The sequence below is a fragment of the Oncorhynchus mykiss genome, chromosome 20, assembly GCF_013265735.2.
Source record: "Oncorhynchus mykiss isolate Arlee chromosome 20, USDA_OmykA_1.1, whole genome shotgun sequence".
Taxonomy (NCBI): domain Eukaryota; kingdom Metazoa; phylum Chordata; class Actinopteri; order Salmoniformes; family Salmonidae; genus Oncorhynchus; species Oncorhynchus mykiss.
Window position 1 is genome coordinate 3,682,003 of NC_048584.1, and position 26,617 is coordinate 3,708,619.

A 26,617-nucleotide genomic window follows, 5' to 3' on the forward strand; every position below is an offset into this window, starting at 1 on the left:
TAACACCAGTGCGATTGAAATTGACACCAACTGCAGTGAATAAATGAAGTTTTATTTCAATCACAGTGGAATCAACACTGCGGGGTGTTGTTACTTGACTGTGTTGAGTTCATTTCCGTTAAATATGTGTACGAAATATATTTTTTAAATATCTCCTAGATTTATGACAACCATGTTTCTTATTTACTTTTGGTCTGTCCTTTTTGCCATTTATGATGTTTCTATAGGCTTTAGTAGTAAAGGCCAAAATCAACATTTTATCAAATACATTTTTTTATACCAAACGAGGTCCTAAAAATTCAAAATCAAACAGTTAGATGATCCATAGTTTGACCATCTTAAAACAATTCCATACCCCAAGTCCCCTAACATCTTTGACTCTCGTCACCTGCAACAATAAAGACTGCTTCCGGGTAAAAGGATTTTTGCTGGCTAATAATCTTGTACAGTTCACTGAGTGTCGTCTTGGTGTTTGCTGTGATAATAACACGTGAGTTTCCTCAGCGTATAGTGGGGTTGGTGTTTTAACATCAGAAACTCCAGGTTGGGTGAACAGGAGCTTGCGATGTTTTCAACTTCCGTACATCAGGAATTGTTTGAGGAAACATACCCCCATAGACTCTTATTAGACATCGCCATCTGATCCATTCGAAATATGGAGAAGCCGTCTGGTTGAATAGTAGAGTGTAGTGTATTATCCGTAAACCACAACTCAGCAAAAACAAAGACACTGCATTCCCTGATGTCCCTCTGCAATTGTTCACAAAGTTTATTTTCCAGCGATTGGATATTAGCCATCAGGATACTAGGATGAGGAGGCGGTGTAGCCTATATTTTCAGCCTAGCTCGGATTCCCTACTTTCCTTCCTCTTCTTCATCGCCAGATTAATAGCGACTCTTGGCGGAATGCATTGCTTGCCTGCTGTGGGAGTGATAAGCATTAATTTAATTTAAATGTAACCTTTATTTAACTAGGCAAGTCAGTTAAGAACAAATTCTTATTTACAATGATGGCCTACACCGGCCAAACCCGGACGACACTGGGCCAATTGTGCGCCGTCCTTTCGGACTCCCAATCATGGCCGGTTGTGATACAGCCTGGGTTCTCAGTAACTTAAGGATTGGACACTTTAAAAAAAGAAATCAGCTAAAATGACGTACCCAAATCTAACTGCCTGTAGCTCAGGACCTGAAGCAAGGATATGCATATTCATGATACCATTTTAAAGGAAACACATTGACGTTTCTGGAAATGTGAGATTAATCTAGGAGAATAGAATACATTAGATCTGGTAAATGCAATAGAAAAGCCATTATATGACTTAGGAGTCTAGACACCATTTAGATTTTGGTCACTAGATGGCAGCAGTGTATGTGCACAGTTTTAGACTGATCCAATGAACCATTGTATTACTGTATCAAGTCCGCCCAAATGTGCCTTGGTTTGGTTTATTGATACATTTAAGTACATAACTGTGCACTCTCCTCAAACAACAGCATGGTATTATTTCACTGTAAAAGTGAATGTAATACTGAAAGTACAGTTAGATTAACAAGAATTTAAGCTTTCTGCCCATATAAGATATGTCTATGTCCTGGGAAATGTTCTTCTTACTTACAACGTCATGCTAATCACTTTAGCACACGTCAGCTCAACCGTCACGCGGGGGAGACACCAATTCGGTAAAGGATATCATGCAGACATGAATAATGAACTCTCTGGGAAGTAGAAAGACAGGGGTGTATGTTTTATGATTAACCACTCATGGTGTGATTGTTATAACATACAGAGACTCGAGTCCTTTTGTCCACCCGACCTAGAATACCTCACAATCAAATGCAGACCATATTACCTCCCAAGAGAATTCTCTTCGGTTATAGTCACAGCCGTGTATATTCCCCCTCAAGCTGACACCACGTCAGTCCTCAAAAGGACTTCAAGGGACTTTATGCAAACTGGAAACCACATATTATTGTAGCTGGGGATTTTAACAAAGCAAACTTGAGGAAAACGCTACCGAAGTTCTGCAAACACATTGACTGCAGCACTCGCTCTGAGAAAACATTAGACCACTGCTACTCAGCTGCTACTCAGAAACGCTTACAATGCCCTCCCCCGCCTTCCCTTCAACAAATCTGACCACGACTCCATTTTGCTCCTCCCTTCATATAGGCTGAATCTAAAACAGGAAATACCCATTCTGAGGACTATTCAACGCTGGTCTGACCAATCAGAATCGGTGCTTCAAGATTGTTTTGATCGTGTAGACTGGGATACATCTTCTGCACATCTATCACTCCAATGTTTAATTGCTGTATTGTTATTATTTCACCACTATGGGCCTATTTATTGCCTTACCTCCCTTATCCTATCTTCTTTGCACACACTGTATACTTTTTCTATTGTATTATTGACCATATGTTTGTTTATTCCATGTGTAACTCTGTGTTGTTATTTGTGTCGCACTGCTTTGCTTTATCTTGGCCAGGTCGCAGGTGTAAATGAGAACTTGTTCTCAACTAGCCTACCTGGTTAAATAAAGGTGGGAAAAAAAGTACAATTATATATTCCGGGTAGACTCACAGAAAAACATTGACGAATACGGTGACTAAGTTTATCAGGAAGTGTATAGGAGATGTTGTACCCACTGTGACCATTAAAACCTACCCTAACCAGAAACCGTGGAAAGATGGCAGCGTTCACGCAAAACTGAAACCACCGCATTTAACCATGTCATGGTGACTGGGAATATGGCCGAATACAAACAGTGTAGTTATACCCTCTGTAACGAAATTAAACAGGCAAAATGTTAATATTGAGACAAAGTGGAGTCACAATTCAAGGCCTAAGACACAAAACTTATGCGGCAGGGTCTATAGAAAGTCACACCGACATCTTGCTTCCGGACAAGCTAAACACCTTCACCTGCTTTGAGGATAACACAATGCTACCGGAGTGGCCCACTACCAAGAACTGTGGGCTCTCCTCCGTGGCCGACGTGAGTAAAACATTTAAACGTGTTAACCCTCGCAAGGCTGCCGAACCAGATGACATCCCTAGCCGCGTCCCCAGAACATGTGCAGACCAGCTGGCTGGAGTGTTAATGGACATATTCAATCTCTTCCTATCCCAGTCTGCTGTCCCCACTTGTTGCCCCAAGATGTCCACCATTGTTTCTGTACCCAAGAAAGCAAAGGTAACTGAACTAAATTACTATTACCCCTTAGCACTTCTGTCATCATAAATTGCTTTGAGTGGCTAGTGTTGTGGAAATTCAGTACTGAGAGAGATTTGGCCATTTCTTCAAACAATCATCTTTATTTAATATTGATTAATTATTGCAATAATGAGGCTGGTCGACCCGCCCACCCTTGAGTGTTGTACCGAGTAACCTAACCTTTACACAAATGCAGAGTACTATATATAGCTGACACCAACAAGTCATGGTTGGTTAAACAGCCCCCTCATGCAGACCAAAGAGCATCAGAGGCCACTGTGGCTTCGTCCTGTCGTTATCTGCACGTGGGTTGTTGTCTTAACACTACCCTGACTTAGTTTCCCAGATGCGAGGATGATTTTGAGACAATGAGGGATTGTTCTACTCCTAAACTATCTCTAGTAAAACACATTATTTTCTATGTAATGCTGTCTTTAACCCATTTGTCAGCTCAAGCCATCTCCAGTGAAGCCCATGTAAACACAGACACTAGCAGGACAGAAATGTCTTAATATTAGTTAAATATTAATTGTTAACCATTAAAACCTCTCTTGGGTAGGGGGCAGTATTTTGAAGTGTGGATGACAAACATGCCCAAAGTAAACTCCCTGTTACTCAGGCCCAGCAGCTAGGATAAGCATATGCATGGTACTATTGGATAGAATACACTCTGGTTCTAAAACTGTTAAAATAATGTCTGGGAGTATAACAGAACTGAGGCAAAAACCCGAGGAAAATCCATCCAGGAAGTGGGACTTTTTTGAAGTGAATTGTTTTCCATTGAATGCCTATTGACTCTGTTATAGGTTAGGGCCCAGATTGCAGTTCTTATGGCTTCAACAGTCTTTAGACATGCTTTCAGGCTTGTATTTTGAAAAACGATGAGTAAAAATACCTTTTGGTCAGAGGACAAGGGAAGAATGCAGAGCTGCTTTGCGCGCGTGACCGATAACGCGCCGTTCGTTGTTTTTCCTTTCTATTGAAAACGCTATTGTCCAGTTGAAATATTATTGATTATTTAAACAATAGACAACCTGAGGATTAATTATAAACATCTTTTGACATGTTTCGACGAACTTTACCGGTTAGGATTTATTCGTCTTCATTTTTGACCTCCCTGGAGACAGTGGATTACTGACCAAAACGCCCCAACAAAACAGAGTTTTTGGGACATAAAGAGGGATTTTATCGAACAAGACAAACATTTATTGTGTAACAGGGAGTCTTGTTATATGAAGATCATAAAAGGTGAGTGATAAATGTATCGCTATTTCTGACTTGTGACTCCTCTACTCGGCTGGAAAATGTTTGTATGCTTTTGTAAGCTGGGGGCTGTCCTCAGATGATCGCACGGTATGCTTTCGCCATAAAGCCTTTTTGAAATCTGACACAGCGGCTGGAAAACAAGAAGTTAATCTTTAAACCGATGTGTAACACTTGTATATTTTATGAATGTTTATCATGAGTATTTCTGTATTTTGAATTTGGAGCTCTGCAATTTCACTGGATGTTGGCCAGGTGGGACGCTACCGTCCCACCTGCCCATAAAAGGTTTTAATATCAAATACACAAGGTAAATATGTAATTTTTCTATCACACTAGAAGTTAAGGATCATATCACCTCTACCTTACACCATAGACCCACTTAAATTTGCATGTCTTTTTATTCTCAATGCTGCCTGCAGCATGATATATATTGCCTGTGCGCATAAATGACAGACAGTTTTTGGTCGGTGCAAGTATCTGGAGTCAACAGAGGAGCGTATAATAATCCTACAGTAGAATTCATTTCAGGCAGCAGATCAAATGAATGTCTACAATGAACGAGTCACTCAGAAAAACAAATCATGACCTTTGTCAGTAAAAAAGATTTGTTAAAATGAAAGAATTGTTCACGAATTGCACATCACGACAAGCCAACATATTGTGATTTGATTTGGCCAAAGAATCAGGATCATCAGACCAAAATGTTGGGGGGAAACTATACCATAACGGAGGGCCTTACGACATGTATAATCTATAGTCATGAATCGTTTGCGTTTAATTCAAAAACATGGATTACACTTTCATTTTGTGAAGGTTTCAGAAACAGAGAAGTATCACTGCAAAAACCATGTCTCTGTCATGAACAAAAACAATCAAGGGTGGGTATCTCTTATTTTCACTTGAAAGGAATGCTGGGAAATGTGCAAATAAGGCTCTACCTACAATGTTAAAATAACACTCCCAAAAAAGACCACTAAGTGTTAATTTAAGTTGCTATTTGCAACACCCAAGACGTTAGTTTGTCAACACTTTGAAAAGTGTTACTTTAAAACATATACAATATACACTACTGATAAAAAGTTTGGGGTCACTTATAAATGTCCTTGTTTTTGAAAGAATAGCACATTTTTTGTCCATTAAAATAACATAAAATTGATCAGAAATACAGTGTAGACATTGTCAATGTTGTAAATGACTATTGTAGCTAGAAACGGCACATTTTTTATGGAATATCTGCATAGGTGTAGAGGCCCATTATCAGCAACCATCACTACTGTGTTCCAATGGCACGTTGTGTTAGCTAATCCAAGTTTATAATTTTAAAAGGCTAATTGATCATTAGAAAAACATTTTGCAATTATGTTAGCACAGCTGAAAACTGGCCTTCTTTAGACTAGTTGAGTATCTGGAGCATCAGCATTGTGGGTTCGATTAAAGGCTCAAAATGGCCAGAAACAAAGAACTTTCTGCTGAAACTTGTCAGTCTATTCTTGTTCTGAGAAATGAAGAATATTCCATGCGAGAAATTGCCAAGAAATTGAAGATCTCGTACAACGCTGTGTACTACTCCCTTCACAGAACAGCACAAACTGGCACTAACCAGAATAGAAAGAAGAGTGAGAGGCCCCGGTGCACAACTGAGCAAGAGGACAAGTACATTAGAGTGTCTCGTTTGAGAAAGTAAGATTAAACTGGATTTAATTGTCTTTTCTACACAAATGACTCTATAATGTCAAAGTGGAAGAAAAAGTCTAAGGCTTTCCGCTAGATGTTAGAACATTGCTGTGGGGACTTGCTTCCATTCAGCCACAAGAGAGCATTAGTGAGGTTGGGCACTGATGTTGGTGCGATTAGGCCTGGCTCACAGTCGACTTTCCAATTCATACCCAAGGTGTTCGATGGGGTTAAGTTCAGGGCTCTATGCAGGCCCGTCAAGTTCTTCCACACTGATCTCAACAAACCATTTCTGTATGGACCTTGCTTGTCATGCTGAAACAGGAAAGGGCCTCCCACAAACTGTTGCCACAAAGTTGGAAACACAGAATCATATAGAATGTCATTGTATGCTGTAGCGTTAATATTTCCCTTTATTGGAACTAAGGGGCCTAGGCCGAACCTTGAAAACAGCCCCAGACCATTGTTCCTCTTCCACCAAACTTTACAGTTCGCACTATGCATTCGGGCAGGTAGTGTCCTCCTGGCATCCGCCAAACCCTTTTTTGCTGCTGCTCGGCCATGGAAACCCATTTCATGAAGCTCCCAACGAACAGTTATAGTGCTGATGTTGCTTCCAGAGGCCATTTGGAACTCGGTTGTGATTGTTGCAATCGAGGACAGATGATTTTTATGCGCTACGCACTTCAGCACTCAGTGGTCCCGTTCTGTGAGCTTATGTGGCCTACCACACTTGTGTGGCCTACCATAAGCAGCTGAGCTATTGTTGCTCCTAGACATTTCCTCTTCACAATGTCAGCACATACAGTTGACCGGGGCAGCTCTAGCAGGGCAGAAATTTGACAAACTGATTTGTTGGAAAGGTGACATCCTATGACGGTGCCATATTGAAAGTCACTGAGCCATTTTACTGCCAATATTTGTCTATGGAGGTTGCATGGCTGTGTGCGTGATTGTATTCACCTGTCAGCAACATGTGTAGCCGAATCCACTAATTTGAAGGAGTGTCCACATACTTTTGTATATACAGTGTAAGTATTCAACCCCAACAACATGTTAGAATCACCTTTGGCAGAGATTACAGATGTGAATCTTTCTGGGTAACTCTCTAAGAGCTTTCCACACCTGGATTGTGCAACATTTGCCCATTATTATTTTCAAAATTCTCCAAGCTCTGTCAAATTGGTTGTTGATCATTGCTAGACAACCATTTTCAGGTCTTGCCATAGATTTTTAAGCAGATTTAAGTCAAAAACCTGCCAATCTGTCATCTTGGTAAGCAACTCCAATGTAGATTTTTCTGTCCTGCTGAAAGGTGAATTCATCTTCCAATGTCTAGTGGAAAGCAGAATGAACCACATTTGTCTCTAGGATTTTGTCTGTGCTTAGCTCCATCCCGTAAATGTTTTATTCTGAAAAACTTCCCAGTCCTTAGCGATTACAAGCATACTCATAACATGATGCAGCCACCACAATGCTTGAAAATATGGAGAGTGGTACTGAGTAATGTGTTGTATTGGGTTTACCCTAAACATAACACTTTGTGTTCAGGACAAATAGTGAAAAGATGTTGATCCATCCTCAGTTTTCTCCTATCACAGTCATTTAACTCTGTAACTGATTTAAAATCACCATTAGCCTCATGGTGAAATACCGGTGGTTTCCTTCCTATCCGGCAACTGAGTTAAGAAGGACACACATCTTTGTAGTGACTGGGTGTATTGATACACCATCCAACGTGTAATTAATAACTTCACCATGATCAAATGGATATTCCATGTCTGTTTTATTTTAGTTTTTACCCATCTACCAATAGGTGCCCTTCTTTGTGAGGCATTGGAAAAACTCCCTGGTCTTTATGGTTGAATCTGTTTATTAAATTCACTGTTCGACTGAGGGACCTTACAGATAATTGTATGTGTGGGGTAAAGAGATGAGGTAGGCATTCAAAAATCATGCTAAACACAATGTTTTTTTCTAACACTAGATTAGCGATTAGATCAGGGGTTCCAAAATGTTTGACTCAGGTCCCCCTTCTGACATTGGGGAACATCCCACACCCCCCTTTGCGTGCACGTCACGTCTATTTCTATGGGCACAAGCACTGATCATGCCACAAACCTTTCACACCCTCTTGTTGCCAGAGAGAAACATTTCCAGGCATACAGCTTATTTCCTGCATTTATACACTTTTTGTCATGGGATGCCGAAAACATTGAGCTGTTTCAAAGCTAATTCTCTTGCATTTCTATACATTTCGCCATGTCTAATGTGTATTCATGTGATATTTGAGTGACAAACATTACTCAAAACAAAATCTATGGGCTAAAAAAACCTAGCTAAAAAACGCTGATATCGTCTAGTTCAGTGGTTCCCAAACTAGGAGTCGCCACCTGTCACGTTAGTCATAATGAGGCGCAGCGTGCGTAGAATTCCACATGTTTAATAATTAATAAACCCTATAAATTAATAAACCCTATAAACCCACCCTAGTCACACCCGGACCTAACCAACATAGAGAATGAAAAGCTTTCTATGGTCAGGGTGTGACAGTATCCCCCACAAATGTGTGGACTCCGACCGCAAAACCTGACTCAATAGAGGAAGGTCCTGGTGAGGGGCAGTAAGGGGAGCAGTACCTACTCCGCTTGTGGATACGGCATCATCTTCAATGGCGGCTCTGGTGCTGGGATCGTCGCCGGATGCTCCGGTCCTTGGATCGTCGCCGGGGACACCGGACCGTGGGTCATAGCCAACTGGGTTGTGAAGGTGCACTGGAGACCTGGTGTGTATAGCCGGCATCAATTGTTCCGGAACTTTATCACACTTCTCAGGACGAGTACGGGGAGCTGACTCAAGTGGCACCAAACTGACAACACATTCCTTCATTTCAAATCCGTGCATCCTCCACCAACTCAACAACTCTCCCATTTCTATCTCCTCCAAATTCTCCTTCTTCTCCCAGACTGGCTCTGGTTCACTCTTCTGCACCGCCGACTGCTCCATGTGCACCCCCATTGATTTTATTGGGGTTTCTGTGGCCTACCTCCCCGACTTCGTCGCTTTCGCTGCTTCCGCCTGCCTCCATGGCAGGCTCTTCTCTACTGCTATTATGTCGTCCCAAGTCCAGGATGTTCTCTCCATAATCTCCTCCACAGACCAGGATGCCATTATCTCCCGAGCACGCTGCTTGGTCCGTTGTTGGTGGGATCTTCTGTCTACAGATAGTTGCCTGTGTGCACACCAGTAGTTTCACGTTTCGTTTGTGCTTGTTTGTTTTGTCTGGTGAGTCTCTATTAATTAAAATATGTGGAACTCTACGCACGCTGCGCCTTGGTCCAATCATTATGACGAATGTGACACCACCCCAAAATGGGGTCGCAGAAGAATTTCTAAAATCCCACCAAACCCTCCCCAAAAATGATATATAATATACTCAAAACTGTTGTTGGCTTAGCTACATTTACAAGCTATTCCTCTCAACTATACAATCATACTTTATATCTATCTAGCAAGCTAGTCATCCAGCAAAGCATTTTTATATTTTGCTGACTTTTTTTGTCACTTTTGGAGCACATGCTTTTGTCACTATGGTAGTTCCCTACAATGGCAAAGTGTACCTTTTCTTAGTACATGGTTTTGTATCTGTGGACTACATGTAAGTAAGGTAATATCTGAGATATAAACTGGGGTACAATAATGTACCTACAACTAAAAGTTCAAAGGATGACCTTTACAGGGTATCACCCCAAGCCAAGTGGTTGTACCCCATTAAGAACACATCTAAATCTTTATTGTGTAGGTACAACACACTCAATGAGCTAATCGTCTTTAAGTAAACATGTACTTCAAGTTGTCATATGGGACACATGGATACATACACACGTGTACACAGTACACTCACACACAAACACATGCAAGCAAGCAGACACACACACAGGTTTCTTAAAAAAATATAAAAATGTAAAGACATTGTACATTTTTCCCAGGAAGGATTGTTGTTTGGTACTCGAAAAGTAGCAATTTCTGCAGAATGGCTGCAACTTTATACCAAATGCTTCAGAAAGGGTTTTAAATCTAGTGGACCAATAATCTGCCAGATAAGGACAGGACCAGAATATGTGGGTCAAGTCCGCCAAGGAGCTTTTACACCTGTCACATGTTCCATCAAAATTTGGGTAGAACTTGGACAATCTGGCCTTGCTGAAATGGATATGGTGAAGTACCTTATACTGTATAATGCTTAGCTGGGCACAAGACGAGCTAACATTTACAGTAAGTAAGGCAGTATTCCAGACTCTCCTCTCAGATTGGATTTTATTGAGTGATGGGATATTTTTTATTTTATTTCACCTTTATTTTAACCAGGTAGTATAGTTGAGAACAAGTTCTCATTTACAACTGCGACCTGGCCAAGATAAAGAAAATCAGTTCGACAAATACAACAGCACAGAGTTACGCATGGAATTAACAAAACATACAGTCAATAATACAGTAGAAAAAGTATATATACAGTGTGTGCAAATAAGGTAGGATAAGGGAGGTAAGGCAATAAATAGGCCATGGTGGCGAAATAATTACAATATAGCAATTAAACACTGGAATGGTAGAAAGTGCAGAAGATGAATGTGCAAGTAGAGATACTGGGGTGCAAATGTGCAAGATAAATAAATAAATACAGTATGGGGATGAGGTAGTTGGATGGGCTATTTACAGATGGGCTATGTACAGGTGCAGTGATCTGTGAACTGCTCTGACAGCTGGTGCTTAAAGCTAGTGAGGGAGATATGAGTTTCCAGCTTCAGAGATTTTTGCAGTTCGTTTCAGTCATTGGCAGCAGAGAACTGGAAGTAACCAGTGAGATATACCTGCTGGAGAGCATGCTATGGGTGGGTGCTGCTATGGTGACTAGTGAGCTGAATTAAGGCAGGGCTTTACCTAGCAGAGACTACTAGATGACCTGGAGCCAGTGGGTTTGGCGACGAATATGAAGCAAGGGCCAGCCAACGAGAGCGTACAGGTCGCAGTGGTGGGTAGTATATGGGGCTTTGGTGACAAAACGGATGGCACTGTGATATACTATATCCAATTTGTTGAGTAGAGTGTTGGAGGCTGTTTTGTAAATGACATCGCTGAAATCAAGGATCGGTAGGATGTTTGGCAGCATGAGTGAAGGATGCTTTGTTGCATAATAGGAAACCGATTCTAGATTTCATTTTGGATTGGAGATGCTTAATGTGAGTCTGGAAGGAGAGTTTACAGTCTAACCAGACACCCAGGTATTTGTAGTTGTCAGAACTGTCCAGAGTAGTGATGCTGGAAGGGCGGGCAGCGATCGGTTGAATAGCATGCATTTAGTTTTACTTGCTTTTAAGAGCAGTTGGAGGCCATGGAAGGAGAGTTGTATGGCATTTAAGCTCGTCTGGAGGTTAGTTAACACAGTGTCCAAAGAAGGGCCAGAGGTATACAGAATGGTGTCGTCTGCGTAGAGGTGGATCATAGAATCATCAGCAGCAAGAGCATCATCATTGATGTATATAGAGAAGAGAGTTGGCCCGAGAATTGAACCCTGTGGCACCCCCATAGACTGCCAGAGATCCGGGCAACAGGCCCTCCGATCATTAAACTTAGTAAGGCTGAAAGCTGAATTCAGTTTGCCTGGAAGGAATAGGTGATTATTAAATAAAGGACCTTCAATAGAGAAATCACAGAATTTAAAATGTTGATGGAATTGAGTCCAAATTTCAAGAGTTTTGACAACAATTGGATTGCATGTGTAGCGTAAACAGAAAGAGGGAGATGGTGGAGGTGACTAAAGCTGACAAAGATTAAGAGAAACATGAGTTGGCTTCTGTTTGATACCACCACCCCATAAAAAAGACATAAGCTTATCCAATAAAGTGAAGAAAAAAAAGAGGGAGACACTGGAACAAATACAGAAATCTGGGCAATACGCTCATCTTGATACAATTCGCATTACCAGCTAAAGTAAAAATGGAGAATACTCCATCTCTGAAAGTCCAGTTTAAGTTTGCTGAACAGAGAAATAAAGTTATCATCATGGAGGGAAGACGAGGTACATGTGATATTGTTCCCTAAATATTTAAAGCCAGCCTCGGACATACGAAATGGAATAGTATCCCACGGAATTTGTAATGCTAATGAATTAATAGGAAAATGTATTTATAACCCGAAAACACACCAAACCTATGCAATAGGTCCACTACCTCAGGGACCCACATTTCAGGGTCTGAGATAAAAGCAAGTCATCTGCATACAAGGAAACTTTGTGTTCCAGTCCCCATCTGTAGATAACATGTGTTGTCTTTAGCATAATAGAGAGGGGTTCTAGCGCCAGGGCAAATAACAGAGTGGACATTGGACATCCCTGTGTAATAGCATAACTTTAGTCCGTCCCCTCGCCCCTACCCAGGCTTGAACCAGGGACCCTCTGCACACATAGACAACTGACACCCACGAAGCAGCGTTACACATCGCTCCACAAAAGCAGCGGCACTTGCAAGGGGAACAACTATTTCAGGTCTCAGAGCGAGTGACGTCACCGATTGAAACGCTATTAGCGCGCACCACCACTAACTAGCTAGCCATTTCACATCGGTTACACCTGGCGTGTGGCCCTTGATAATGGGAAATACTGTGAACAAAGTTTGAAGCCTTGGGTGATGAATACAGTTGTACCCAGAAATTAAAATTTGCACCAAAGCCACATTTTCCCAGTACAGAGAATAAATATTCCCATTCTCCCCTGACATTAAGCAGACGGCAAATGTTAGAAAAGGAGTGGCGACCCTTAATAAATCCTGTCTGCTCCGTTGATTCTATTCGAGAGGCATGCAAATTCGCTAATATTTTTACACCTGCATTTAAAAGAGAGATTGGTCTGTATGAGCCACACTCAGATGCATCTTTGCCGGGTTTTAACAAAAATGTAATCGACGCCTCTGTCAGGGTTTGGGGTAAAACACCCAGGTCCAGGGAATTTTCAAACATTTCAATCAGGAGAGGGGATAGTTTGGCAGAAAACGTATTGTATAAATTTGATTGTGCTAGGAGATTTCACACTTTGCATTGCTGTAATTTAATTAATAATATCCTCTAGCTTCAAAGGTCTCCTCTCTATATTACTGGTAGGAGTTTCCAAATTGTCAAGGAAGTCATTCATAATTGAATTGTCTTCAGGTGATTCAGATGTGTTAAGATCAAAAAACATTTTTTTTTGGGGGGGGGGGGGGGTGACAGTATTATTGATTTCAGTGGGACTATCTTAAGACACCCGAGGTGTTGTGAATTTGAGGGATCAGCTGTGCGGCAGATTTTCACTTGAGTTGATGAGCTAGAAGTCGACCAGCCTTTTCTCCATGTTTGTAAACAAAACCGCGTGCACGGAGTAGCTGCTGCTCAGCCTTATTGGTGGATATTAAATTGTACTAAGTTTGAAGACTCAGCCTTTCTTTGTAAAGTTCTGGTGATGGAGAGGTGGAGCACTGTTGGTCTAATTCCAGAATTGAGTTGATCAGCTGTTGTTGTTATATTTGGTTGTTTATTGAGGAGAGGAAGAGAAAAAAAAAATGTTTCCTCTAAAAACAACTTTAAGTGTTTCTCAAAGTGTAGATGCAGAGATCAAATCAGTTTTAATTGTCTCAACAAAGACAAATCTGTTCAATGAGAATGAGAAGTCGTGTGACAGAGGAGCATGATCACTAATAACAATGGCAGAGTATTCTACTTTCTTAACAGAGGGGAGAAGGGCTTTATCTACAAAAAAGTAGTCTATTGTAGAATAGGAGTTGTGCACATGAAAATAAATATAATTATTTGTTACGGGGAAAAAGGAATCTCCATGGATCTACACATCCTGGGTGGATCACACAATTCAAGTCACCTCCAAAAATGTAATGGTGTGAGTTGACATTGGGCAGCAAAGAAATAAGTTTGTTAATGAAATTGGGAGGATAAACATTTACAAGCAAAACAGAGGTGTGAAAGAGAGAACCAGACACCATAACAAAATGCCCCTGTGGATCCAAGATTATGTCAGCAGCGGTAAATTGTACTTTCTTATGAATAAGTACTGCTGTTGCCCTTAGCATTGTATTTTGAGTGGAATATTTGTCCCACCCAAGATTTACGGCGTCTACCATGATCTGCTGCACACAGATGTGTTTCTTGTAAGAATGCTATATCGGTTATTAAATTCTTAAGATAACTAAATACTCTAGTACGTTTAACCAGGCCGTTCATTGCCTTGATGTTCCAGCTTGTAAACCTAATAGCTGATTACCCAAGTCCCACCCCAAAATCTGAATGGTCAGTCATTAAAAGTTGAGATTTCTAAATGAAGACTGAAATAGAGATGAAAACCCTGTATAAGATCACCGATCATATCTTGTGACAAAAGAAAAAGCACGTACCAAAAAGTTAGTCAAAATACTGTTGAAGTAGAATGTGTAAGAATCAAATGGTTAATGAAGGCAAACAACATCCCCCCCACCCCCTGACATAAAACCCTCCAAAATAACACAGCAAACAACATCCCCCCACCCCCTGACATAAAACCCTCAAAATAACACAACAAACAACATCCCCCCCACCCCCTGACATAAAACCCTCAAAATAACACAACAAACAACATCCCCCACCCCCTGACATAAAACCCTCAAAATAACACAACAAACAACATCCCCCCCACGCCTTGACATAAAACCCTCAAAATAACACAACAAACACCCCCCCCCCCACCCCCTGACATAAAACCCTCAAAATAACACAACAAACAACATCCCCCACCCCCTGACATAAAACCCTCAAAATAACACAACAAACAACATCCCCCCCAGGCCTTGACATAAAACCCTCAAAATAACACAACAAACACCCCCCCCCCACCCCCTGACATAAAACCCTCAAAATAACACAACAAACAACATCCCCCAACCCCCTGACATAAAACCCTCAAAATAACACAACAAACAACATCCCCCCACCCCCTGACATAAAACCCTTAAAATAACACAACAAACAACATCCCCCCACCCCCTGACATAAAACCCTCAAAATAACACAACAAACAACATCCCCCCACCCCCTGACATAAAACCCTCAAAATAACACAACAAACAACATCCCTCCCAGGCCCTGACATAAAACCCTCAAAATAACACAACAAACAACATCCCCCCCACGCCTTGACATAAAACCCTCAAAATAACACAACAAACACCCCCCCACCCCCTGACATAAAACCCTCAAAATAACACAACAAACAACATCCCCCAACCCCCTGACATAAAACCCTCAAAATAACAGAACAAACAACATCCCCCCACCCCCTGACATAAAACCCTCAAAATAACACAACAAACAACATCCCCCACCCCCTGACATAAAACCCTCAAAATAACACAACAAACATCCCCCCACCCCTGACATAAAACCCTCAAAATAACACAACAAACAACATCCCTCCCACGGCCTGACATAAAACCCTCAAAATAACACAACAAACAACATCCCCCCACCCCCTGACATAAAACCCTCAAAATAACACAACAAACAACATCATCCCACACCCTGACATAAAACCCTCAAAATAACACAACAAACAACATCCCCCCACCCCCTGACATAAAACCCTCAAAATAACGCAACAAACAACATCCCCCCACCCCCTGACATAAACCCCTCAAAATAACGCAACAGACAACATCCCCCCACCCCCCGACATAAAACCCTCAAAATAACACAACAAACAACATCCCCCCACCTCCTGACATAAAACCCTCAAAATAACACAACAAACAACATCCCCCCCACCCCCTGACATAAAACCCTCAAAATAACACAACAAACAACATCCCCCCATGCCCTGACATAAAACCCTCAAAATAACACAACAAACAACATCCCCCCACCCCCTGACATAAAACCCTCAAAATAACACAACAAACAACATCCCCCCCACCCCCTGACATAAAACCCTAAAAATAACGCAACAGACAACATCCCCCCACCCCCCTGACATAAAACCCTCCAAAATAACACAACAGACAACATCCCCCGACCCCCTGACATAAAACCCTCAAAATAACACAACAAACAACATCCCCACTGACATAAAACCCTCAAAATAACACAACAAACAATGTCCCCCCACCTCCTGACATAAAACCCTCAAAATAACACAACAAACAACATCCCCCCACCTCCTGACATAAAACCCTCAAAATAACACAACAAACATCCCCCCCACCCCCTGACATAAAACCCTCAAAATAACGCAACAGACAACATCCCCCCACCCCCTGACATAAAACCCTCAAAATAACGCAACAGACAACATCCCCCCACCCCCCGACATAAAACCCTCAAAATAACACAACAAACAACATCCCCCCACCTCCTGACATAAAACCCTCAAAATAACACAACAAACAACATCCCCCCCACCCCCTGACATAAAACCCTCAAAATAACACAACAAACAACATCCCCCCATGCCCTGACATAAAACCCTCAAAATAACACAACAAACAACATCCCCCCACCCCCTGACATAAAACCCTCAAAATAACACAACAAACAACATCCCCCCACCTCCTGACATAAAACCCTCAAAATAACACAACAAACATCCCCCCCACCCCCTGACATAAAACCCTCAAAATAACGCAACAGACAACATCCCCCCACCCCCCGACATAAAACCCTCAAAATAACACAACAAACAACATCCCCCCACCCCCTGACATAAAACCCTCAAAATAACACAACAAACAACATCCCCCCCACCCCCTGACATAAAACCCTCAAAATAACACAACAAACAACATCCCCCCCACCCCCTGACATAAAACCCTCAAAATAACACAACAAACAACATCCCCCCATGCCCTGACATAAAACCCTCAAAATAACACAACAAACAACATCCCCCCACCCCCTGACATAAAACCCTCAAAATAACACAACAAACAACATCCCCCCACCCCCTGACATAAAACCCTCAAAATAACGCAACAGACAACATCCCCCCACCCCCCTGACATAAAACCCTCCAAAATAACACAACAGACAACATCCCCCGACCCCCTGACATAAAACCCTCAAAATAACACAACAAACAACATCCCCACTGACATAAAACCCTCAAAATAACACAACAAACAATGTCCCCCCACCCCCCTGACATAAAATCCTCAAAATAACGCAACAGACAACATCCCCCCACCCCCTGACATAAAACCCTCAAAATAACGCAACAGACAACATCCCCCCACCCCCCGACATAAAACCCTCAAAATAACACAACAAACAACATCCCCCCACCTCCTGACATAAAACCCTCAAAATAACACAACAAACAACATCCCCCCCACCCCCTGACATAAAACCCTCAAAATAACACAACAAACAACATCCCCCCATGCCCTGACATAAAACCCTCAAAATAACACAACAAACAACATCCCCCCACCCCCTGACATAAAACCCTCAAAATAACACAACAAACAACATCCCCCCACCTCCTGACATAAAACCCTCAAAATAACACAACAAACATCCCCCCCACCCCCTGACATAAAACCCTCAAAATAACGCAACAGACAACATCCCCCCACCCCCCGACATAAAACCCTCAAAATAACACAACAAACAACATCCCCCCACCCCCTGACATAAAACCCTCAAAATAACACAACAAACAACATCCCCCCCACCCCCTGACATAAAACCCTCAAAATAACACAACAAACAACATCCCCCCCACCCCCTGACATAAAACCCTCAAAATAACACAACAAACAACATCCCCCCATGCCCTGACATAAAACCCTCAAAATAACACAACAAACAACATCCCCCCACCCCCTGACATAAAACCCTCAAAATAACACAACAAACAACATCCCCCCACCCCCTGACATAAAACCCTCAAAATAACGCAACAGACAACATCCCCCCACCCCCCTGACATAAAACCCTCCAAAATAACACAACAGACAACATCCCCCGACCCCCTGACATAAAACCCTCAAAATAACACAACAAACAACATCCCCACTGACATAAAACCCTCAAAATAACACAACAAACAATGTCCCCCCACCCCCCTGACATAAAATCCTCAAAATAACACAACAACCAACATCCCCCCACCCCCTGACATAAAACTCTCAAAATAACACAACAAACAACATCCCCCCACCCCCCTGACATAAAACCCTCAAAATAATAAAATAATAAACAAAATAATGAACACAGTACAAAATGAAACTGTCCTATGCTCGCCTCTAAGGCGGAATGCAAGCTTCCCCAAATAGGGTCAAACTCCCAGTAAACCATCTGTCACTTAACATACCCTACACAAGAGGGCTCTCAATTATTGACATAAATATATACAACGCCAGTTTTAAATTCTTTAAACTCAAATATTAACAGTGTCGCTTAACAGTTGATTAGTTACATCCTCCACTGGCTTTAACAAATGAAAATAGTCAAATAAAATGTTCTGTCTGTCAAGACTTCGGCCCATGTGTTAGGGGGGTGATCTGCGCCACGCCACGTTCCAGTAGCCGCAATGCGCAACGGTGTCCACAACCACAGGGAGTAAAATATGATACTGTAACACCAACCTGTTACAGATAGGCAGCAGTAACACCAATCTCTTTCTCTCTCTCGGAGGACTTGAGCCCTAGGACCATGCCCCAGGACTACCTGACATGATGACTCCTTGCTGTCCCCAGTCCACCTGGCTGTGCTGCTGCTCCAGTTTCAACTGTTCTGCCTTATTATTATTCGACCATGCTGGTCATTTATGAACATTTGAACATCTTGGCCATGTTCTGTTATAATCTCCACCCGGCACAGCCAGAAGAGGACTGGCCACCCCACATAGCCTGATTCCTCTCTAGGTTTCTTCCTAGGTTTTGGCCTTTCTAGGGAGTTTTTCCTAGCCACCGTGCTTCTACACCTGCATTGCTTGCTGTTTGGGGTTTTAGGCTGGGTTTCTGTACAGCACTTTGAGATATCAGCTGATGTACGAAGGGCTATATAAATACATTTGAATTTGAGTAACGTCACCGGCAGGGCTCTAAAGTGTCACTAATTTGGTTGCATGCAGAATATTTTGTTGTGCTACTATGAAAAAAAATCTCCCAAATAATAATGGCTGTAATGATAAGGCTCCGCTGTACTGTTGTTTCTGAGTGCTCTAGAGAAACAGGCAAGTGCAGATCGTTAGCGCCATGGTTTGCACCCTGACTACACTGAAAATGGCTTGCTTCCAACCAGGTCAAAACATCTGACCCATATTACCGGCACATTTTATCTTTCTGTAGTGGATTACCGGACCGCATTTTACATTCATAAACCATGTAGTGGGCCATTCTAAAACTACTTGCGCGGCAAAGTAGTTCACCATCTGTTTACATTTGTTCAATGATGTTATTTAATTGGCTAGCTAGCTAGCTAACAATCTGGCCATTTTTACCAGTATATTCAAACATGTGGGGGCACAGAAAAAAAGGGATCGCTTCTTCAGGAGATCTACGTATGATCATAGATAGCAATGAGTGAATGACAGATCTCTTGCCCGTCATCATCACAAACATGACATTTTTAAAGAGAGAGTATAATAGGGAAAATAATGCTTTTACACAATGTAGAAACCTAAAATTCCACAAATCACTTAGTAATTTCAATCACAGGTATTCATGTCAAAATGTTTGCTTGTATAATAAAGAAATGTATTTACAGTGTTAGATATTAGTTTCTAACCCACAACATGTGCTTCAAAAGTAGCTAGATTTAATATTGGCCCAATATAGGCTGTTTCTCAATCCATTTTAAAATTCTTATTTTCTGGTGCTCCTAAATTTCATGTGGTGATCCTAACTTTTGTAAATTGGCAACACCATTTTACCAAATATCATTTGTTGTTTTGAGCCCTGGTCACCGGTGACGCAATTCCAATTTCTTAATTGTCCGCTAAAGCTGATTAATAACCTTGATTTACATACTGTTCTTAATTTTATACAAAAAACAGTTGTAGACCTTAAACTGGTACAAAATAGAGAAAAAAGTATACAGTGCCTTGCAAAAGTATTGATCCCCCTGTTTTTCCTGTTTTGTTGCATTACAACCTGTAATTTGAATGGATTTTTATTTGGATTTCATACAATGGACATACACAAAATAGTCCAAATTGGTGAGGTGAAATGAAAAAATATGACTTGTTTCAAAAAATGTTCAACAGATAAATTGGTGCATGCATATGCATTAACACCCTTTGCATTCACACCCTAAATAAGATCTGGTGCAACCAATTACCTTCAGAAGTCACATAAGTACACTGCTCAAAATATAAAGGGAACACTAAAATAACACATCCTAGATCTGAATGAATGAAATATTCCTATTAAATACTTTTTTCTTTACATAGTTGAATGTGCTGACAACAAATTCACACAAAAATGATCAATGGAAATCTAATGTATCAACCCATGGAGGTCTGGATTTGGAGTCACACTCAAAATTAAAGTGGAAAACCACACTACAGGCTGATCCAACTTTTATGTAATGTCCTTAAAACAAGTCAAAATGAGGCTCAGTAGTGTGTGTGGCCTCCAAGTGCCTGTATGACCTCCCTACAATGCCTAGGCATGCTCCTGATGAGGAGGCGGATGGTCTCCTGAGGGATCTCCTCCCAGACCTGGACTAAAGCATCCGCCAACTCCTGGACAGTCTGTGGTGCAACGTGGCGTTAGTGGATGGAGCGAGACATGATGTCCCAGATGTGCTCAATTGGATTCAGGTCTGGGGAACGGGCGGGCCAGTCCATAGCATCAATGCCTTCCTCTTGCAGGAACTGCTGACACACTCCAGCCACATGAGGTCTAGCATTGTCTTGCATTAGGAGGAACCCAGGGCCAACCACACCAGCATATGGTCTCACAAGGGGTCTGAGGATCTCATCTCGGTACCTAATGGCAGTCAGGCTACCTCTGGCGAGCACATGGAGGGCTGTGCGGCCCCCCAAAGAAATGCCACCCCACACCATGACTGACCCACCGCCAAACCGGTCATGCTGGAGGATGTTGCAGGCAGCAGAACATTCTCCACGGCGTCTCCAGACTCTGTCACGTCTGTCACATGTGCTCAGTGTGAACCTGCTTTCATCTGTGAAGAGCACAGGGCGCCAGTGGAGAATTTTCCAATCTTGGTGTTCTCTGGCAAATGCCAAACGTCCTGCACGGTGTTGGGCTGTAAGCACAACCCCCACCTGTGGATGTCGGGCCCTCATACCACCCTCATGGAGTCTGTTTCTGACTGTTTGAGCAGACACATGCACATTTGTGGCCTGCTGGAGGTCATTTTGCAGGGCTCTGGCAGTCCTCCTCCTGCTCCTCCTTGCACAAAGGCGGAGGTAGCGGTCCTGCTGCTAGGTTTTTGCCCTCCTACGGCCTACTCCACGTCTCCTGATGTACTGGCCTGTCTCCTGGTAGCACCTCCATGCTCTGGACACTACGCTGACAGACACAGCAAACCTTCTTGCCACAGCTCGTATTGATGTGCCATCCTGGATGAGCTGCACTACCTGAGCCACTTGTGTGGGTTATAGACTCCGTCTCATGCTACCACTAGAGTGAAAGCACCAACAGCATTCAAAAGTGACCAAAACATCAGCCAGGAAGCATAGGAACTGAGAAGTGGTCTGTGGTCACCACCTGCAGAACCCCTCCTTTATTGGGGGTGTCTTGCTAATTGCCTATAATTTCCACTTGTTGTCTATTCCATTTGCACAACAGCATGTGAAATGTATTGTCAATCAGTGTTGCTTCCTAAGTGGACAGTTTGATTTCACAGAAATGTGATTGACTTGGAGTTACATTGTGTTGTTTAAGTATTCCCTTAATTTTTTTGAGCAGTGTAGTTAGATTGCACACAGGTGGACTCTATTTAAGTGTTACATAATCTGTCACATGATCTCATTATATTATGAAGGAGCTGCAAAGCAGATTGGTGTATCTGTCCATGGGACCACTTTAATCCGTACACTCCACAGAGCTGGGCATTTACGGAAGAGTGGCCAGAAAAAAAGCCATTGCTTAAAGAAAAAAATAAGCAAACACTTTTGGTGTTCGCCAAAGGGCATGTGGGAGACTTCCCAAACATATGGAAGAAGGTGCTCTGGTCAGATAAGACTAAAATTGAGCTTTTTGGCAATCAAGGAAAACGCTATGTCGGGCGCAAACCCAACATCTAATCACCCCAGGAATACCATCCCCACAGTGACGCATGATGGTGGCAGCAGTTATTTCTCAATGTTTTCTCCCCTTCCACTGTCCCGATCTCTTTTCTTCACTAATTTCTCACTCCCTGACCATACTAAAACAAACTCCACCACTCCAGTAGGGCTGCCAACTCAGACCAAACTCAATCTGGGAGATTGAAGGTAATGTTATTATTTGGTGACTCCCTTTACAGATTTGAAAACTGACACTCTATTTATATGCATCTTCTTAGGGTTAGGGTTAGGGTAAGAGTAAGGATTAAGGTTAGGGTTAGTGGATAGTTAATAGAACATTTTGTTAAAAGTTGAACAAGTTCAACTCACCAAATAAAGTGTTACCAAATTGTCCTAAAACTTTTGACATTACAGGAATTAATTTCAAAGACAATCTAACTGAATAGCATTATCGCTCGCCTTCAGAATAACAAGCCTGGTCTCCAGACCAAATCGGAATGGTGGCAACACTAGGCAGATGAGCAATCCCTTACCTGGTCCAATTGATCCCATGTCTGGCGGCATGCCTACCATCCGCTCACACAGGATATAGTCGTTGGGGTTCAGGAAGGGAAGCTGCTCCATCATTGATTGTTTCGGAATCAGGTAGAGAACCTCAGCAATCTGACCATCCTCAATGATCGACATGCGCCTAACCGAATTCTTGCGCTTAGCCCTGTCCATCACCACCATATCCTCGCCCCGGCTGGAGCCACAGATCTTGCCCAGGCTGCTGAGGTTTGGCATGTCGATACTAACAAAGGTCTCGGCCCAGCAACGAGGGTTGCAAACTGACTGAAAATTAGAAACCATGCAGAAGGACTGCAAGAACCAGAGGAACACTAGGACGGCCGTATGGCAAAGCAGAACACAGGAACGGTAGGGCGGCCAAACAGTTAAAGCAGCGAAAACCGCAAACACCCTTTGAACCGTCTCAGGTATTAAGCTGACCTCTAAGACTTTGTAACATTGTATGTGTGTGTGTGTTTGTGTTGTCCGTCAAGCACTGCAAGACTAACTCCTACTCACTCCCTTAAGAAGATTAAGAGGGATGTATTTTTAGTGTTTATCTGCAGGGAAGGTATAGCAGTGGAGCCGTGACGCAGTAAGTCAAGTCAAATGGCTGGTACAGTCATTCTATCATCCTGCATTTCCCCCTCATCCAATTTCATGCCCCTGAGGCATATCAAAACAAGAGCAGCATGCATCTATGGTAATCTCCTGTGATTGGGGGAATCTTTAAGAAGATTATGAACTTCAGTCTTGTTTTTTTACCATCACATGTATTACAGTTAAAATGAATCTCTTTATAGCTAAAGCCACAGTTAAGCTAGATCACAGGTCAATGCATTTTCCTATCCATTCTCTATTCTTGAATTGAATGGGATACAATCTAGGGGCAAGCAGAGAAGTGAATCATTTATCGTTGGAGGGAGAGGGGACTTGGTGGTGTAATTCCATGTTACTACTTAGATTACATTTGATCGGGAGCAGTATCTACAATCAAAACCCTGTTTCAGATGTTGTTGCTGCAGATTTGAGTTCAATTTTTTTTGGATTGGTTAAAGTTGTCACTGGGCAGGTCGTCATTGTAAATAAGAATTTGTTCTTAATTGACTTGCCTGGATAAATAAAGGTTAAATAAAAACATTTTTAAAAAGTTATGAAGCTAGTTCTTTGACAAGGACATTTTGCCCTCTAAGGCTGGGACAGGGAGGTTTCCACATTTACCCTGGCACCCAAGAGGCTGAGATTGGCCTTAAATACATATAAAACTACAAGCGTTGTATTTGGTTGAAAACATTCTGTAAGACCTAAACCTCAACTGGAGTTGTGTATAAAGGGTGTGACCGTTGAGGAAGCTAAACTCCTAGGTATAACATTAGATGGTCAATTCATATCGAAAAAGTTGTTGTGAAGATGGAGAGGGGTATGTCTGCTATAAAAAGATGTTCTGGGTTTTTGAGACAAAAACCAACTGTAATAGTTGTTCCTGCTCCGGTCTTGTCCGATCTTGATTACTGTCTGGTAATATGGTCAAGTAGAGAAAAGAAAGACCTACTGTACAGTAGCAAAGCTGAAGCTGGCTAAAAGCAGAGCAGCATGCCTTGCCCTTACCTGCATAAACAGAATTAACATAACATGCACACCAGTCTTTCCTGGTTGAGGGTTGATTAACTGCTTCTCTTCTAGTTTTTAATGAAAATTATTACTCTAAGGAAAATTCCAGATTGTTTGCATAATCAAATAACATTCAGCTCAGACATCTATACATATGCCACCAGCGGTATCTTCACAGTCCCCAAGTCCAAAACGAATTCACAGCAACACACATCATTATACAGAGCCATGATTGCGCGCATGGAAATCCCTTCCGTACCCAATTACTCAAGCAAACAGCAAAATTACCTTAAAAACAAATATTAAACAACATCTCAAGGAACGTTGGGGACTGTGAGGGGAGTTGTGTTGTTGTAATATTTGTTGTTGTTGATGTATTGTTTGCATATCCGTGTATTTTACACGTGTGACTGTCCTTGTCTATCAGCGTGTCAGTGTTCTGTTACTTGTCATGTTTTGTGTTTTTTGTACAGCCCATGAAGAATAGTTGATGCCTCTTCAAAAGCTAATGGGGATCCACACAAACAAATAAAAATGTATTATAACAAATAACACACAAACACACATGCCCCTTCCCTGAGTTATTTCATATATACTGTATCTCTCGCTGTCTCACGTCAGGGAGTGCAACTTTCTATATTAATTCCTATGAGGGAAGTGCAGAGAGCAGTGATCTCACAGCCCTTATGTAAGCCATTTCCTCAGATCAAAGGTAACCTTATCCGGAGGTCAACATAGGTTGCATACTGAGGTTGCAGCCGAAACATGACACGTTTTTTTATTACTGTGCAGTACAGTGACTTCAGAAAGTATTCATACCATTTGACTTATGCCACATTTTGCCTGAACTCAAAATGATTTTTTTAAAAATTCTCACTCATCTACACACAATTCCCCATAGTGAAAATGCATTGAAAATTAAATACAGAAATATCTAATTTACATATGTATCCACCCCTCTAAGTCAACACATGTTAGAATCACCTTTGGCAGTGATTACAGCTGTGAGTCTTTCTGGATAAGTGTCTAAGAGCTTTGCACACCTGGAGAGTACAATATTTGCCCATTATTCTTTTCAAAATATGTCAAGCTCTGTTAAATTGGTTGTTGATCATTGCTAGACAAAACTGTAACTCGGCCACTCAGGAACATTCACTGTCTTCTTTATAAGCAAGTCCAATGTAGATTTGGCCTTGTGTTTTAGGTTATTGACCTGCTGAAAGGTGAATTCATCTCCCAGTGTAACGGCATTCAGAGGTGGAAGAAGGATCGGACCAAAACTTAGCGTGGTAAGTGTTCATGATGATTTATTCAAAACAAACTGAACACTGAAATACAAAACAATAAACAATGTGAACAAAACGAAAACCGAAACAGTACCGTGTGGCCCAAACACTCACACGGAAACAAACACCCACAAACCAAAAGTGAAACCCAGGCTACCTAAGTATGATTCTCAATTAGGGACAACTAACGACACCTGCCTCTGATTGAGAACCATACTAGGCCGAACACAAAAACCAACATAGAAAAACAAACAGACTGCCCACCCCAACGCACGCCCTGACCATACTAAACAAAGAATAAAATAACAGAACTATGGTCAGAACGTGACACCCAGTGTCTGGTGGAAAGCAGACTGAAGCAGGTTTCCTCTTAGATTTTGCCTGTGCTTAGCTCCATTCAGTTTTTTTTTTATCCATAAAAACTCCACAGTCCTTAACGATCACAAGCATACACACAACATGATTGCATCCTCTACTATGCTTGAAAATATGGAGAGTTGTACTCTGTAATGTGTTGTATTGGATTTGCCTCGAACAAAACACGTTTTGTATTCAGGACAAAAGTTAATTGCCCAATGCCTTGTTGCAAACAGGATTCATGTTTTTGAATATTTTTATTGTGTGCATGCTTCCTTCTTTTCATTCCTTTCTGTCAATTAGGTTAGTATGGTGGAGTAACTACAATGCTATAGATCCATATGCAGTTTTCTACTATCACAGCCATTAAACCCTGTAATTGTTTTAAA

At 41.8% G+C, this 26,617-nt stretch overlaps 1 protein-coding gene across 1 annotated transcript in view; it reads right to left on the reverse strand.

Annotated features, from left to right (window-relative positions):
* The window catches only part of ablim1b (actin binding LIM protein 1b), a 66,122-nt gene extending 42,911 nt beyond the window's left edge, over positions 1-23,211 (reverse strand). Inside the window, exon 1 of the mRNA XM_036956457.1 lies at positions 22,959-23,211. Coding sequence (XP_036812352.1) covers positions 22,959-23,211 — 253 coding nt within the window. The remainder of the gene's footprint in view (positions 1-22,958) is intronic.
* Between the last annotated feature and the right edge of the window lie 3,406 nt (positions 23,212-26,617).